The sequence below is a fragment of the Seriola dumerili genome, unplaced genomic scaffold, assembly GCF_002260705.1.
Source record: "Seriola dumerili isolate Sdu_G_001 unplaced genomic scaffold, Sdu_1.0 BDQW01000853.1, whole genome shotgun sequence".
Lineage (NCBI taxonomy): Eukaryota > Metazoa > Chordata > Actinopteri > Carangiformes > Carangidae > Seriola > Seriola dumerili.
Window position 1 is genome coordinate 382,846 of NW_019175108.1, and position 17,307 is coordinate 400,152.

A 17,307-nucleotide genomic window follows, 5' to 3' on the forward strand; every position below is an offset into this window, starting at 1 on the left:
GCAACCCCCATCCTAAGAAACAGACATTTTCTAAAGACATGAACTCAATCCTGCTGCAGAGCCTCAGGGCGCATTTTCTTCATTCACATTGCCTGACGAGTGCTCTCTGCAGCCTCCACACGCAGAGTTGATAGCTGTGGCTTTTTGGTTTTCTGTGTCCATCGGATAGATGAAAATAGAGTGTGTGATTTGTAGTATTTCCAGAGTCAAAGATCAACAAAAATAACACGGATGCTATTAGACTCATATGACTCATACGCAGCTCTGATGGAAAAAGTCAGATAGGACCTTAAAGTTCAAATGTCACATAAATTGATTAGTTTACATTTTCAACCAGTTACACAAAGGAAGTGTTATTTATTTTTACTCTATTTGGGGGTATTGCAATATGTCAGCAAGTCCAAGCTTACAGTTCCATTACAGTGCAAATGTCCCTGTGGAGCCCATAGCCAGAAACTCATATGAACAGTCCTAACAATCTGCCTGCCACCACCGCTACTGCCTGCTGCAAAGCCTGCTGTCGCTAATCTCAAGTACAAACACAGCTAAAGTCAACAGACCAGGAGCTGGACGTGTGTGTGTGTGTGTGTGTGTGTGTGTGTGGTTGTACTGGGTGGGTATTGTGTGTGTGTGTGTGTGTTTGTGGGTGTATGCCTGCACCTGTACATCTGCAGTCACGTGAGCTCATTTGCATCAGGATGCTTTTATGTCCTTGTGTCTGCACAGGTGTCTGTATGAAAGTTGTATAGGCTGAAATGTCCTGTGCATGAACAGAGGGTGGACAAAATAACAGGAACATCCTGCTGTAGCGAGCAGTCCACACCAACACCGGATTCTGATGTAATTAATCAAGTGAAGCCTACTCCTGATCTGAATGTAAGACGGGGAACTTCACCTGCTACAGATCAGCTATTCTATCCTATTCTATCCTATTCTATTCTATTCTATTCTATTCTATTCTATTCTATTCTATTCTATTCTATCCTATTCTATTCTAGCTCTAGGAGTGGCAGTGTTCGTCAGTTGGTCAGTCCACCACTTCAGTCCAGACTGAAATATCTCGACAGCTATGAATTGGATTACCATGGCATTTTCTATAGACATTCATGGTCCCCAGCAGAGGAATCCGACTGACTTTGGTGATCGCCTGACTTTTCATCTACTGGTAGCACACAGGGAAGCACATAGTGTATATAGCATTATCTATATATCCAGAGCTTAAACACAAGGTTCAGGTGTTTTTATTTCTAAATCCTACATTTTCATCAGAAACTCATTCTCCGCATGACTTAAAATAAACATGTGTCAGGTTTGTAAGTTGTGCTGCTCTGCCTGGGAGCATTCTTTCTTAGCATGAGTAGGCAGATAAAATGGGCCTATTGTATTACGGTATCGTTTGTTGGATAATGATTGAGGAAAGTGCTGCAGGCTTTCGAGCTGGCAGATAGGCTGCCCTACTTCTAAATGTGATTTGGAGTTGTGTGTGTTTGTGTGTGTATATGTGTCTGCGTGTATGCGTTCATCTCATCTTGTTCCAGCGTGCTACGTAGAAAGCCTCAAGGTCTCGTTCTCCTGCTCCTATCGTTGAACCTCCCCTCACTCTGATTCTCTTTTCGTTTCACTACCTTGATGTCTCTTTGATCGGAAGCTACATTTACGCTGTGTTCTTCCTCTGTGTTGGTTTAAACATGCAGGAAGCATTTGGGGTTAAAAAAAGCTTAAAAACTGAAGTTGATGTGAAATTGCTATTGATGTCCTGGTGTCAACACCTCCATTACCTGCACCACATTTCTGTAGCTCCTGCATCTTCCCACTGGAATAATTTAATACGCTTCATGTTTTCCAAATACGGAGACAGCAAAAGCATGTCATATGAAAACTAATGCTGCCTTCAGACCCACACAGCGACAAAGACTGGCAGCGGCCTATCTGAATTGGTCAACATTAGACAGCTGACCGCCGTCCTGATCTGGGTTGGGGCGTGTGTTAACTTTAGTTGGAATGGGAATCAAATTACATATGTGAAGGTCTCTGAGTCCATGGAGCTACAGCCAGCAGCCGGGTAGATTGGCTCAGCACAAAGACTGAAAACAGGGAAAATTATCAGTGATCAAATCTTGATTAATCATTTCAGTAGCATTTTCAAGTATGGAAATAGATGACAAATATTTTCAGATTTCAGCCTCTCAAAAGACAAGATTGACCTCGTTTTCTTTGTTAAATATAATTGTAATCTGTACTTCTGGTGGTTTTGGACTTCTCGTTGAATAAATGTTTTTTTCAGTTTTTTAGTCGATTTAAGCAAAAAACAGTTTACAGATGAATCGATAATGAGAATAATCATTAGTTGCAGCCCAACAGAACATGTAAACATTGACTATTGAATAAATACCATAAATTACACCTTTGTTTGAACTGAAACTGGCCATTATAACATGGCATGGAAATACTGTATGAGAGAACAGATAACATGCTGTCATATTTAGTAATATATTCTTTATGTATACGTAGAGTCCCGTTATTTACTATATTTAGATACGTTTTCATGATGCTTTGTATATGTCGCTTCTGTAGGAGACAGTTCATATAGTGAATATATGAACACTCCTTTACACTGGGTAGATTTCCACTATACATTCTACATCTATAGTCTTTCTGTTGTCAAGAAAACCCTCATGTTATCCGCTGAGTGTGACTGATGTGTGGTTCACGGATGCTGGCGGGATAGCGCTTTGTGTTTTAGTCAGTCGGGGCACAGTGGTTGCTCCCTGTTATACGCTAATTGGATAAATGATGTGAGCAAACTGCTGCTGCTCATCCTGGCGACTGTGAACTGCTTCAACACTGCCATCCACACGGCCACTAACAAGACAGCGTATTCTCTGCTGCCCAGCTGACAGGACTAATGTGACTGTCACTCAGATTAACAGCATCTCCGTCTCACAGAGGACCATGTCCCTGCCTGTCAAACTCTGTCCGTTTATCGTCTGTCTGTCACTCAGGCAGCGTAGATTTTTAACAGATAAATGAAATCAATGCCATATGTTCAGTTATTGATCAAACAGAAAAAGAACAGGGCTTTTTCACGCCGTGTGATTTTAGTTTTAGTATTGTTTATATAACGCTCTTCTCTGCAGTGAAAGTTTGAGAAACTGTTTTGCTGCATTCATTGTTATCTTCACTAGCATCAACCCATCAGGGCAGAGACGCTGAATGGATAATGAGGGAGGAGACAGCCCATAAGCCGTCTAATCGTATGCACTGGAGGCATTAGCATATTTTTAGAGCAGAATCTCAATTTCCCAAACTTTGTACTTTTTTCATGTTTTCTTGAGCTTCCTTTGAATAATTTGATCCCAATTGGATTTCAGTGTACTCTCTGCCTTTTACTGGTTTCTCACTTTCTGTCAGTTTGTGTTTGGGGGCTGTGGTAAAGCCCGAGCTCCTCAGATCTCTTCTCATATCTCTCTCTGTCATTGTCTCTGTTTCCCTGTTGCCTCACCTTTGGGTACATCAAAGAACAGGAGCGTGGCGTGACTTCCCAACATTATCCTGGCTCCATTATCCCAGCCAGAAGTATTACTGCACTGACCTTCCCTCACACTTACAGTGGATATGAGACCATGAGGTTTATATTTGGAGTTTTGATTGAAAAGTCTCTATTGATTGCCATGAAATTTAGTACACATTCATAGCTCCCATATTCCCCACAGGATAAATCCTAATAACTCTGGCGATCCCATATATTTTCAGCTCCCTCATTCTGTCATTTGTGTAATAAAATTCAGACTCTGACAAAACTAATGACATTCCCATCAGCCTCGGCTTTACTTTGTGTTGCTTATTTGCATTTAGCCCACTTTGCCTCACAGAGCTGCTCGCATGCATGTAGACTCTTATTAGTCTTGTTTCTGGACATTATCACAGAAATAGTACCGTGATCATCTTGGTTATCTTGGTCACACTGCATACTGAGCACTGCTTATCTCCAGAACATCAACTTTTTTAATTCTGCACAAAAGACATTAAGTGTTCCTGAGCCATTTGATTGCATCTAATTGGCTCTGGTGGTGTACTCACAGAGTCTCACTGAGGACCACAAACGAAGACACTAAATAAGCTTGTTGATTAATTTCATTAAATGAATGTAGGCCAGATCTAAGCCACTTGATACACTGCAGATGCAGATGTTTTGTGGATTGTTCTGTGATCTGAGCACTTCTCCTTGTTGTGTCAGTGTCAGGGAGGAGAGAAGTGTGACATCATTCAGCGGCATGTGGTGGTACACTTTGCCCAACCTTGTTGTTGTTGGTGTCGTGGGCTACATGACGACCTGTCTCAGTCCCCTCAGACATTGGGTTTAAGCCACTCGTGATTGAGCTTCATGAAAGCTCTCACACACTCTTAAAGCCTCTTCCAAGGGGCTTTTTGGGGCATGTTTTCATGTAAAGCACAGATGGCGCCCCTGATTCACACCCCACCTTTACCCCCCTAAAACAGCTTTAACATGCGGTTAAACATTTGGCTTCAAACCTGACATCGTTTTATTAAATGGTTCATCACCTAATTATTGTTGCTTTTGTGTTTTGTTGTTTCTCCCTCCCCCCGTTTCCTTTCATCGTGTCCCTCCATCACACCAGCTGTAGGCTCCCCAGTGTCCTGTCCATTCACATTTGTGTTTTCTATTTGCCTGATGGCAGACTTGTAGAGCTTACAGTGTGGCAACAGAAATGTGTGCCAATATTTACAAGTTAATTACATGCTCAAGCCAGTCCTAACAGATTCTAGGTTATCATCAATCTCTTTTTTTTTTTTTTAAATGGTTAATCATCTACTGTATGTTTGTAGTTTATTTTCCTGTAGCAATTCTAACAGATTTGGAAAGTGTTATGATCTTTGGACGTCCCCTTAAACTCATTTCGGTTCAAAGTGCAGAATCTGCTGCTGCCCTAACTTAAGGTCATCATGTTGACCATATAGTAACATAAGCCTACAATTTATGGATGTAGATTGGTGATTGGTGGGTGTCCCCCCCCCCCCGCACTTGGTGGTAAGGGGATTTTAGGGCCGGTGAACTGACAACGTTCGTCCCAGTAATCCTATTACTGTGACTGCTGCTTTTCCAGACTGCTGCACTGGACAGAACCTCAATCAGCGTCTTCATATCACCGTGGTCCCTGTGTTGACCTCTTGATGCTCTCTGGCCTCAGCCCACCAGCCTCTCTTTATCTAGACACACAGTTTGCTCTCAGTTTTGACAGATGTGTGAAAAATATGCACCAGTCTAGACGTGCTTACCGAGGCTAAAAGAACTTCTTTATTGTAATATATACTGTTGGCTGACTTAATCCTGAGTGATGCCCAGACAGCCTCACTTGTTGAGCCAGTGAAGCACTTTATGAATAATATGCATCTATTTACAAGCCCTCTAAAGCAGCAGCGTGCATCACTGATGCAGACTACAGCTGGCAGGTGAGATTATCCATCACTTGGCTGGTGTTAAAGTGGAAATTGGTCATGTTGGGTGGAAAGAAATAATTGCTGTCGTTCGTAGGGCTGCAGCTAATGATTCATTTGTTTTGTTGATTAATAAAACAAAACGAAATAAACAGAAGAAAAAACAAAGATATTCAATTTACTAACAAAGTAAAAGCCTCGAATCCTCACATTTAATAAGAAGCTGGAGCCATCATATGTTTAACATATTTGTCAAAAAAATAGCTACAATGATTACTTGATTATCACAACAGTGGTCAGATCATTGTACCTCTGTCAGTCAACTGACTCAGCTGTAGTCATTTGTGTCTTTGTTTCTTTTTGACATATACACTTGTTAAAAAAATTAATATCATAAGATTTAGCTATTTACGTAATCTCCCTGAGTCTGAAAAATACATAATCTATGAATATGCTAATACTGGGAGCTAAAACATCCGAGTAAAGAAACAATAAGAAAAATGCGTTTTTGAGTGGAAAGAGACTTTAACCTATGTTAGGATCTAGGGGGCGTCCTAATTACTGCCTGATAATTAGCTGCACAATCCATGATTATCAAATCTGTCAGGTCCTGAAACCACCAGTCCAAAATCCTCGTAATTGACTGCAGTACCACAGGTGTTCACGTGAGCCCCTCTTGCCACGACCACACCAACACTGACAGTGGGGTTACTCGTGACTCAGTTTTGAATTTAAAGGAGACACTGCCACTGTCTCTTAATGCAGGAACTTGGAAGGGGATTATGCTGATGATTTCTGTGTCAGACAGTCTGCCGACTGCAGGTGTGGGTGTAGTTCTGCTTTCCCCAATCCCTCCAGAAGTTAAGACATGCCTGATTGATTCTTCTTTTTTAAAACATGTTCAACTCACTGCTGTGTCACGTTGGATTTGGGTTTTTGTAAGTTATGAAATAATGTAAATAACAACCTGGATTGCAGCTGCCCCTGCTGCCCGTGTCATTGAAAGTGAGTCTTGGCATGCTCAGGTTGTTCCTTTTTGTATTTCCTCCATGTCCCATGTGACTAACCTTGAGTAGCCGCCGTCAGCGCTCTGGGACTGGCTGTCCTTTCATTGCGCCTGTCAGCGAGTCACTCAGGCGTGGGTCCATTCTCACTGCAAAGGCGCAGACACTTGAGGAGTGCCTGCCTGGGCCCGCACCGGGGCTTAGCTGCTTCCTCTGACAGGCCTGCTTCAAGTGTAGCTGACTCCTCTCCAGAGGTACGGGTTGACTCATCCCGCATCACGCTCACCGTTTTCAGCTGTGGCAGGTATTCTTCCTGACCTTGCTGCTTTAATTTGAGATGGAAGGACATTGAGATGATCAATGGAGTGTGCCACATGGTTTGTTGTAATGACTGCACAGAGTTTGGGAGCTTTCATTCTTTCCCTGCTGTGCAGACAAACCGTATTAACGCAGGCCACGATTGATCAATTCTGTCCGTCAGCCACTATAAACACCCTTGCAGTGTAAGTAATGAAAGTCATTTATCTAGAAAAGTAACAGCTGTAGCTCCCAGATGGAGCTGGTGCAGTGTCAGTGCCAGCTGTGGTTGTTTATCTGTCTACAAGAATTTTATCACTAAAATCAAGAATTAACGTGTTGGAATAAAAGACAAGGAAATTACTATGAAAGCAGAACAGAAACAAATCAAAGCCACTCCAAACTCTTGTTTGAAAAATCTTTCCCTCATAAATAAAGCCCCAGTAATCCTATGCTCTTGCAGTAAATTCCAGTGAGTGTAACCCTGCTGTCATCGAGAAGCCCCCTTTTGAGCAGGATGTTTCCTGTTAGCACTCTCCCTCCCGCAGGACCAGACTGCTGCTGCTCACTGGAGGCTGCCAAAAGACTGGAGCCCCTGGGTCCAATCCATGATATCTGCACTCAGGCGGAAGCCACTCACGGAGGCACACACAGGCACCAGCAAGCACGCGCACACACACACATGCACGCACACACGCACGCACACACACTTTCTTTTTATTTCATTTGCCTATCTAACTGCCTTATCATATTATTTCTCTCTTTTTCACACATACAATAACACGGCCAGCGTGCACAAACACAAACTCCCGTCCGTTTCTGATCTAGGCCAAGGTCGTCGTCCGTGGGGACTGTCGAAGTAATTGCTTCCTCATACACACTCCTGCTGACTAATGATGAGACGTGCCAGTTAACTCTGGAGGTTTGGGCCCTTCCACAGTCACGGGAGTCACTCCGTCCTCCTGGTTTGGCCACGAGGCTGAGAGGCCTTGTCTGAAAATACCACTCACGGGGAGAGAGACTAGTTGAGCGGCAGTGATTGAAGCACCATGTCCTTGTTAAACTAACAGGACATTGTTAGATGCAGCTGATTGATTGCCAAAACATGTGATTTCCTTCTCAAAAAAAAATATAATAAATAAATAAATAAATTTGCTAATTTCATTTCAAATTGTTTCCTGCTTTCTCTGATTTCCAAGAAGTCTTCTTTCACATTAAATGCCAGGCTGTTTGGCAGCTGTTGTGTTTCTCAGCTCAGCTCTGCTCCCAACAGTCATCTCTTTGTGTCCTGAATTGAGGGAAAAAGCAGTGAAATTCCTTGGGACTCCCCAAATCCTGGGAATTGTAATGAAGGGGTTGCTAGGTTGCAATCTATAGGGCCTATTGTGGACTCCTGTATGGATTCAATGGTACTACAGGGAGCATCAATGACCCACAATGCACCCCTGCATTCCTCTGCTTTTCAGGTTTGTTGAAGTGGCGTGGGGGGTTACCCATGATTTCTTATTCCATGATTTGGTTTGCAAAACCTAAATCCATGCTCATTTATTGACTCTAAAAATATCCACTAACAGCAAAGGGAAAACAAATTCTCCCTTTCCAGCTTTGCTGTTGAAATCTCTCTGAAGTCAAACTTTCAAGCTGGAACCAAAGAACATTGACTATAGGAATCGGTGTCCTTTCATTAAGGGGCTGTTGACAGGAGGCAGGAGATTGATTTTTTTTTTTTTTTTTTTACAATATCTGCAGTACAGGCACTTCCACGTAATGACTGACTGACTCTAGGAAAGAGGAGTCCCTCATGTCCTCTGGGACGTCCTCTACAGTTTCCTCTGAGACTTTATGCTTTATGTGTGAGTGGATCGTGACTAATTGTAATGTATTGTAATCGTACTCATAATCACACCCGTGTGAATACACTGAAAGTGGTTAATAATAGTTTCTAACTTTGGATCTGGAGTAAATCGATTTCTTCGAAAGTCGGTGTTTAGAATTCAAAATGTCTGCCTCCCAATGGTAACAAAGCACCGCACTTCACATTTAAAGCATCAGAGCTGACGGCTAGGGTTAACAGCTAGCTTGGCTTTGTCCAAAGAGAAAACCCTCTAAAAGCTTACAAACCACATCTTGTCGGTTTTACATTTCGGTCTCTGTATGGATTGAATAAAACTCAGTGAGCATTAGCGCTGCTGGTCAGCGGATGTACGCATTTGGACAGACCCAAGGCTATTTGGAAGATCGACGGTTCAATTCCTGACTCCTCCTGTCCGCACACTGAAGTGTCCTTGGACAACATACTGGACCCCAAATTGACCCCAATGTAACATTGGTGTGTGTGTGTGTGTGTGTGTGTGTTAGAAAAGCAGTGTACGTGTAGAGAAAAAGTCCTGTATGAGTGTGTGTGTGAATGTGGCTTGAAGCTATTAGATTGCCAATAGTGGAGTAATGAAACATAATGAGTAATGGGTTTCCTTGATACTGAATGAAGCTTTACTTCAGGACTGTGATGATGTAAAGTTCAGTTAATATTGCTCATCCAGTGAGGGAAGATTAAGCCATTTTCAGTGTGTCTCATTTTGTACAATTTGACTAATAATTATATGTAGCGGTAAATAGACAAAGGAGCTGAAAGCAGCTGATTTAGCAGCTGTCACCCTCAGCTCTTGATGACTTTCAGTTATTAAATAGTGATCATAGTTGGCTTTGCTCATAGTTTGTTATTCATGCCACAAAAAGAAGCTGCTCTGAAACTGTCACAGTAAATTCTATTGTCTTGGCTTGCTCAGAGATTACAAATAAAAAAGTGAATGACCTCTTTTCTCCTCCAGTTTTGATCTTGTAATATATTTGTTGCTGTTTTAAGTTGATAACACTGGGATCAAATATCCTACTGAGATCCAGCTTTCCCTCTCCTCATTTTGTGCACATAGCAACAGCCATCACTATTCTGCCTGACGCTTTCATTATAGATTGCAGAAAGGGACGCTGACTGAAATTTGTTACGCTGTCTGGGAAGACTGATGAGTCTGATGGCTGAAATGCACACATCCAAACTGAGAGAGATTTGAAATAAATGCTAGCAGTCTGTTTGCCTGGAGCTTGAACATTGCTGTAGCACTGCATCGCTCACCGTCGGCATTAGAGACGTAGTTTTAAGGTTTTAAGACAAATCTTCGGAGAGAGCATCTTAGAACTTAAATCCTGTGTCCTTTTGCATGTCTGTTCAATCCACATATTAGTCATACACTTTTCATTACAACTCATGCATTATTCCTAAAGTCTGTCTTCCTAAATTTCTCAAACATAATTCAGAGAGTTTTAGAGTCTGTAACAGCGGAGTAAAGTAAACTAAGCTCCGCAACGGGAATATTTTCATACTTTGCTGAAAGTTTTCTAACCTGACATACTGAGGCTTAGGGGAAACTTATGTCATGAGCTTTTAATTGTTTGTTCCACTGTTGATACCAGAAAACCCATAACAATGCAAGTGCATTAAAAGCCTGAATATTTCAAAACACTTTGCACTTAAGCAGAGAAAATATAAAAATTTCATACTTTGGATGAAGTTGCAAAATCCCATTTTGCCTCAACAGAATGCTGGCATGAACTGTGAATTATAAAAGAGCTGTGTGTAAGTGTTTTGACACTGATGTGCCAGTAAAGGTAGTTGCCTGGTAGTTGGTTTGTTGGTCATATACTGTATGGACAGTGTGTTTGTTTCTTCTCACCCACTCTTGCATTTAATTGGTGCAGCATGTGAGTTTTTGTAAACAGATGTTCTCTCTGGCTGTATAGCTAAATTTGTTAGCATTAGCTTGCCAGCTAAAATGCTTTGGCTGTTGTTAAAAGAGTCTGTATACATTGATGCTTCAGCAGTTATGTTAAACATACATCCACTTACTCATGTAGTTTTGTGGTAAATGTTAGCTAACTAAAAAAGCTGGTGCTCATTATGTTTAGCTACCAGTAGTAAGCTAGCCAGTCACACAGTGTCACAGTACTTGTGGGGACTTGTAGGTCCCTGATGGACCCCACAAATATGGTGAGCTCCTATTTTTTTGGGAAAAACATTTTTGCAAAATTGGGTAGAAATTTGGTTGGCAACTGCACCGCTGAGAGATAAAGTAAATAATTAAAATCAAAGGAATAAAGTTTTGATTTATTATATGAACTTATTGGAGGTAAAGGAAGAAAATAAAAAATCTTTTCTTTTTTAACCAACTGATTTGAGGTTAAAGGATGGGAATGTATAAAGCTTTACATTGTTTCTAAACTTAAACTTTAATTTGTTTATTGCTAATTAATGCATTCAGTTAATTCGCTGTCTCTTCTTATCGCCTTTTACTTCCTTTGATCACTTTCAGAGCTCCACGTCTGGCAGGTCGATGCCCAGAAATCATTATTCTGCTCAGTGGCATCTGAGTTGTTTCATCTGATTATTCACACCAGAGAAAATACTGTATTCTCAATAACAGTAGATTTTTACACCAGGTTCAAAAGCATACTACAATAGAAATAAATGAGCCTCAGCACCTGGTTTTTGGTTTCACACTTGGACACTTTCCTTTCATCTCAACTCCGTAATACTTCACTTTGCAGCATGAACACTTCTCCATTCCTCCTCTTAAAACCCTGGCTAGCGTTTCTCTCCATCTCTGCGGTGTGCTTCCTCCTCTCCCTGTCTAAACCTATTCTCTTTTTAATCAGCTCTCTCGGGATTCCGTTCTGTATAATTAGAGACCAAAACTTTAATCACCATGGATCCAGGGCAGGGAGAGCAGGGCATTTCAAATAGACACAAGCAGAAAAATGTGCATGAAAGAAAATGTGGAAACGTATACAAAAATTGCTTCATTTAAGTCATGACATTTATTTACTGTCAGTCTGTACACACAGTCCGTCTGCACACATTCGCAGACAGTGGGGACATATCCTAGGTTCACACAGAGGACAAATAAAAACTATCTGCTAATCATCTCTGGTAGGCCGTGACTTGTTCGTAATGCTCAGCTAATTGTTCCATGGCAGCATTGTGTAGCTGGATTAAAAGGTCACAGTTTGCAGGAGGTCCTTATATAACAACAGCTCCTCACCTCCTCTCCTTCTGTCTCCTCGTATCTGCTCACCTCTCCTCCCATCTTCTCTCTCTTCTAACTTTTCAGTCCTCTTATCCTTTGCCTTGTCTCCATGCTGGCATTCATTTTGCCCTTTAACACGTCATTCTCACCTCTCCTCCCTTTACTTATTGTTCTGGCTTGAGTGGAGACCATTCACTTTTGCTGCATATTAACATTTTGGCAGAATGTGGTAAACATCAGACTAGACATTTGTTATTTTCTGGGACACTGCCAGCTCCAGAAGGAAATGCTGCAAACTTTCTCTGCAGGAGATTTTGGAAAGAAACTTGTCAGAACTTTTACTGGTTACCTCAATGGGGAACATGGACATGGGCCAATGAGCTTTGGGTGCAGGTGTAGGGAGGTGGAGAGATTTACTGTTCTTATGGTGTAGTTTTCAGCAGCAGCAGGCAGCTGTTGCCAGAGACAAAGCTCTAAAAACTCACTGTTCACTTTCTGCTCAGCACCATCAGAGACAGTTAGCGACTAGCTAGCCGACGAACATGGTGGAGCATTTAGCAGAGACTAAAAACAAGAGAGCTTTAAAAACAGTGAGTATTGGATTTACATTTACCAAGTGGACAGAAAAATGACTCCAAATGAACGACAATGCTTCTCTTTAATTGCTTGATTTGTAAATAAGCAACTGTCTGCTAACAAGTTAGCTGTATCAACATAAAAGGTGATAATAAGGTCAATGTTATGTCCACAACTTGTTTCTTGTGCCTCAAGAGGCAAAAAAAAAAAAGAAGAAAACCTGGAGTAGTAAACCATTTTGGGAAATATGCTTTTTCACTTGTCTTGCCAAGAGTGAGATGAGAGGATTGATCCCACTCTCACATCTCTGCACTAAATATGAATCTACCGTCAGGAGGCCATTAGCTGACAGTCACACTGTAGGCCTTGATAGCCGTTGAGTAACGAGAGCTGAACGCTGCTTCATGTTTGAAAGTGATGCTGACTTGAGTCGACGGGCCAGACTTGTTAAGTTCCTCAGCAGAGAGCCTGGCCAGCTGACGGGGTGGAAACGTGTTAGTCACTCAGTGCAGACACAGCTGTTGTGAACCACCAAACAGAATGGAGGCAAACCCATATCCTGGGCTTTTTACTGAAATGTTGTTGATTAATTTAGCTGGTGTAGTGTCTATTCTGTGTCCCTGAGAAGCAGAGACGTGGTTCAGCTGCAGGCTACATGATAATTTCCTGTCACTTTCAGTTTATAACATGATACTTGATACAGAACTGGGAATCTTGACCAATTACTTTCAATACTGTCTTTTTCATCCAATTTTCCTAGTGTCCTTCCTCTCATCAGAGAGCTATAGAAAAGTTTTTTTTTTTTTTTTATTTAGTTGGCTTGGCTACAGCAGACTTTGTCAGAGTTGTTATTGTGAGCTGCCCGGCTATTAAAGATGCTGATATATTAAAGTGCACTGCAGATCATGTTTTAATGCTGACAGATTGTTCCCATTTATGGCCTTAATTCTGTCAGCATGCCAACTGTGCTCAGTACATATACTCAGGTCACTCACTGCAACAAAGAGGTGGAGTAGTGCACAAGAGTGAGTGTGTGAGTGTGTGAGTGAGTGAGTGAGTGAGTGAGTGAGTGAGTGAGTGAGTGAGTGAGTGTGTAGTGTGACTGTATGTCTGAGAACGTTCTTAATCATAGAGGTGAAACAATCAGTTAATTCACTGATTGGTTGATTAACAGAAAATTAATCCGCAAGAATTTATAATTTCACAATTTTTCGAGGAAATTTGCTGGTTCCAGCCTCTCCAGTGTTACATTTCTTGCTTTTCGTTGTCTTATATGATGGTAAAAGGTGTATGTTTGCAATACTGATCTCGGGCAATGGGAGCTTGTGACCGACAAAGAATTTTTTCAGATTAATCAATAATGAAAATAATTATTAGTTGCCGCCCTAGTATGATGTGAATCAAAAGGTGTGAAGAAGTGGTTTTTCAGGTCTTGTGAGATTATGACTCATCGTGCCATCAGCTGCAACGAAAATGGTTTTAATGAAACCTGATTTTTATCTTTTGACTTATTTCATATTGAAAGATAAAATACTTTTAATGTGTAATGGTTATCATAGCTTGATTATACTGGATTTGTGAGACTGTTACCAATATCAATATTTGAGAGTTTAAAAAATCCAAATAACTATTAGCCGATAGTTATTTAACATTAACACATATTATACATTATACATATATTTTTTATTATTATTATATTTTTCAAATTATGACCAAGGTGCATAATAGTGCATAATGATATTTTACAGGATATTTTACAGTGTTAAAATGAACTTGTCAGTGCTCTCTGGTGGACAAATTATGTACTGTAATTTGTTGGCCCAAAACTCAACCAGTACAGCTGAAATAAGCCGATATCAGCCAATATATTGGCCTGACCAATTTATCTGTCTACCTCTAATACTAATATTTTACTGTACTGTTTTTTTTATCTGCTTTCTCAGTATGAATTCAAGGCCAAGAACATCAAGAAGAAGAAGGTCAGCATTGTGGTGTCTGTGGACGGGGTCAAGGTGATGCTGAGGAAGAAGCAGAAGGTAACTCACTAGTGATGAACAAAGAAGAGAAATGATAATTTTCTCCACTGGATTCAATGTTTCAGCTTTAAAATTGACCAGTTTTTGCATATTGATAATGATGAATATATAACTTCTTTTGATATGAGACACTTTATCATTGCTTAAGAATGATTGTCTGTTTCATACGCAGAGGAAAGAATGGACATGGGATGAGAGCAAGATGCTAATAATGCATGATCCCATATACAGGTTAGTCACACCTCAGTTACTGTGTTCATACTGTATGACAATATAACATCTCACCATCTTTGCAGCTTCCTTTATGGACCCAGGGGATTAAACTGTCTGATGTTCAGTCGAGTCTGGTCTTTGCACTTAGCATGTTGTTGTTAGCTCTTACCAAAGTAATTACTGTGAGTGGACAGAAGATGTTATAGTGGAAATTATGTTCTCAAACTCTGAGATTGCTTTATATTTCTAGCCCATCGCATGTACTTAACCATACAGGACTAATGTGCTTGAATGTACTATGCACGCCAAATGCAGTTACATTCATAAAACAGCGTAATGAATAATCTATAGCTGGTGCATGTAGATGGTAAAGCATATGTTCGTATACTAGTACATCATTTTTTTCAGAGAGGCTTTCTGATCTCAGATAGTATTTGTATTTGGTGTGTTGAGACCGAGTGAACGACGAAGTTTCAGTTCGTTTGACAAATATCTCAGTATGTCGCCCTAAAGACCTATCTACACTGTGGCAATGGAGCCTGACAACTCATCATCCTCGTGCCTGTGAGGCTGTCAGTCACTGCTTAACAACTCACAGCAATTAAACTGTAAAGTGTGAAGATAATAGTAGCAGTCAGGTGCTGAGTAGATATTAAAGTGTGATTTGTGCTACAGAGAGCTGTGAAATAATGTATTTTTTTTACTCCATGAATGTCAGTTTTTTTATGGCTAATAAGGCAGCCTCTTCATGAAAATGGAAATCTCAGAGTTGGAAAGCCGTTGGCAGCCACTTTAAAGTGTCTTAACATTAAACATCTAAGTGTGTGCACTTAGACATTTGTGTGTGTGTGTGTGTGTGTGTGTGTGTTTGTAAATTATGTATACGTCTGTGGGAGGATCTCAAGCCACACCTCATCACACAACTGCATGTGTTAATTTAAATTATCCTTGTGTTTCTGTGTGTGTGTGGGGGGGGGTTTCTGCAGTGGGGATATATAGTACTCTCTCTACCATGTGACTTTCAGTAGTAGATGGTAATAATTAGTTTGGCTGGTTCGTACTGGAGATGTTTTATAGCAGTGGATCTGCAGATGGAGATGTGGCTCTGACCCTTTGCTCTGCCTCTACTGCAGAATGTGGCGCTGCTCGGTTGTCAGCGGGGACAGAACCAGTCAGGACAGCATATTTTTACAGTATAAGACACAAGGAGTATAGAGTAGTGTAGAAGCATGTATTTGTATAAAGCATTATACAATAAATATTCCCCTTACATTTGATTTATATCTGCATTAGGTCAGTTCTTTCTCCCTGATTTTTATGAGGATATTAACGGTGGAGAAAGTGGTGGATCATGTAAAATCTTGAACATTTTCAGGTTTGTGTAACTTGTATTCAGTATTTAAATTGGTTGTTTCCAGGATTTTCTACGTGTCTCATGACTCCCAGGACTTGAAGATCTTCAGCTACATCGCAAGAGATGGCTCCAGTAACTCCTTCAGATGTAACGTCTTTAAATCAAAGAAGAAGGTACAGCAAAAGTCCATGCATACACCTACTGACTCTGATTAACATGGTGTATCCGGATTGTTTAATCTGTACAACAACCAAAGTGCAAAAGTTTTGTTTTTTACTGAGGGTTAGGTGCTATTACTGTTTTTTGGCCGACAGCAGTGACTTCCTGGAGTCTCTCTATGTTCAGTCAGAACACTTGCTGAATATAGAAGAGCTGCAATTGGATATAAAGTCAGTGGAAAGATGGGAATGACAAAAGGTGAAAATTCACTTTGCTTTCTGTCTGAACTTTTTGAAGCAAGGCTAGCTGTTTCCAATGTTTGCTAAGCTAAGCTAACCATTTCCTGGCTGTAGCTTCATATTTATCATGCAAACAGGACGTGGTATCAATCTCTCAGGTCAAAATGTCAGACTATTCCTTAAACTTCAAACCACAGATCAGTTTAAGTAACTGAAAAGGAAACCAACATTCAGCTGTCATAGAGGAAGACGAGATGCCGGTTTTACCAACTACAGCAGCATCTTTATTCTGAGGCTTTAATCTGAGGCAGGCGTGAGACATAATGTTATATTTCAAGTAACGCTCTTGCTTTTTCTCAACTGGAAAAATCTGTGCACTTCCCCCTCTTTCCACCAAATTTGCTGCTGTCATTTCTTATTGATGTAAATCTGCAAGCTGAGTACAGTAAGTGTTACTATGGCACATACAGCATGCAGACTTCAATGTGATGCATTTCAGTCTTCTGTGTCCAGCTACCTGTGACTGAGGGTTGTTTGTATTCTGTGCCCTCCACTCTTATCTTTTATTCAGCAATTAATTTCCTGATTTTTGTCAGCTGAATTATTCAAGTTTGGTTTTGAAGTTGATCTTAAACTCACTTTCTGGTGGCTTAGTTATTATCTGGTGGCTTAGCACTGCAGATCCATGGCTTGCACTGAATGCAAAGCAGATGCACTTGAGGACAAGGATTACAGCTGCATATTTCAGACAAGCATCTCTTTATACCTTTCCTGAGTCGAGGCTGTTTTCATGTGTCTTGCTGCAGTTGTTGCAGGTCACTGCCGCCTTGGCTCCGAGGTCTGGTATTATCAGTCAGCTGTAATGAGAATTGTCCTGCAGAGGTGATATTATTA

At 40.9% G+C, this 17,307-nt stretch overlaps 1 protein-coding gene across 1 annotated transcript in view; it reads left to right on the forward strand.

Annotated features, from left to right (window-relative positions):
- LOC111237365 (carboxyl-terminal PDZ ligand of neuronal nitric oxide synthase protein-like) overlaps positions 1 to 17,307 on the forward strand; it is a 47,286-nt gene that overhangs the window by 8,086 nt on the left and 21,893 nt on the right. Inside the window, exons 3-5 of the mRNA XM_022766440.1 lie at positions 14,356 to 14,448; positions 14,621 to 14,679; positions 16,080 to 16,188. Coding sequence (XP_022622161.1) covers positions 14,356 to 14,448; positions 14,621 to 14,679; positions 16,080 to 16,188 — 261 coding nt within the window. The remainder of the gene's footprint in view (positions 1 to 14,355; positions 14,449 to 14,620; positions 14,680 to 16,079; positions 16,189 to 17,307) is intronic.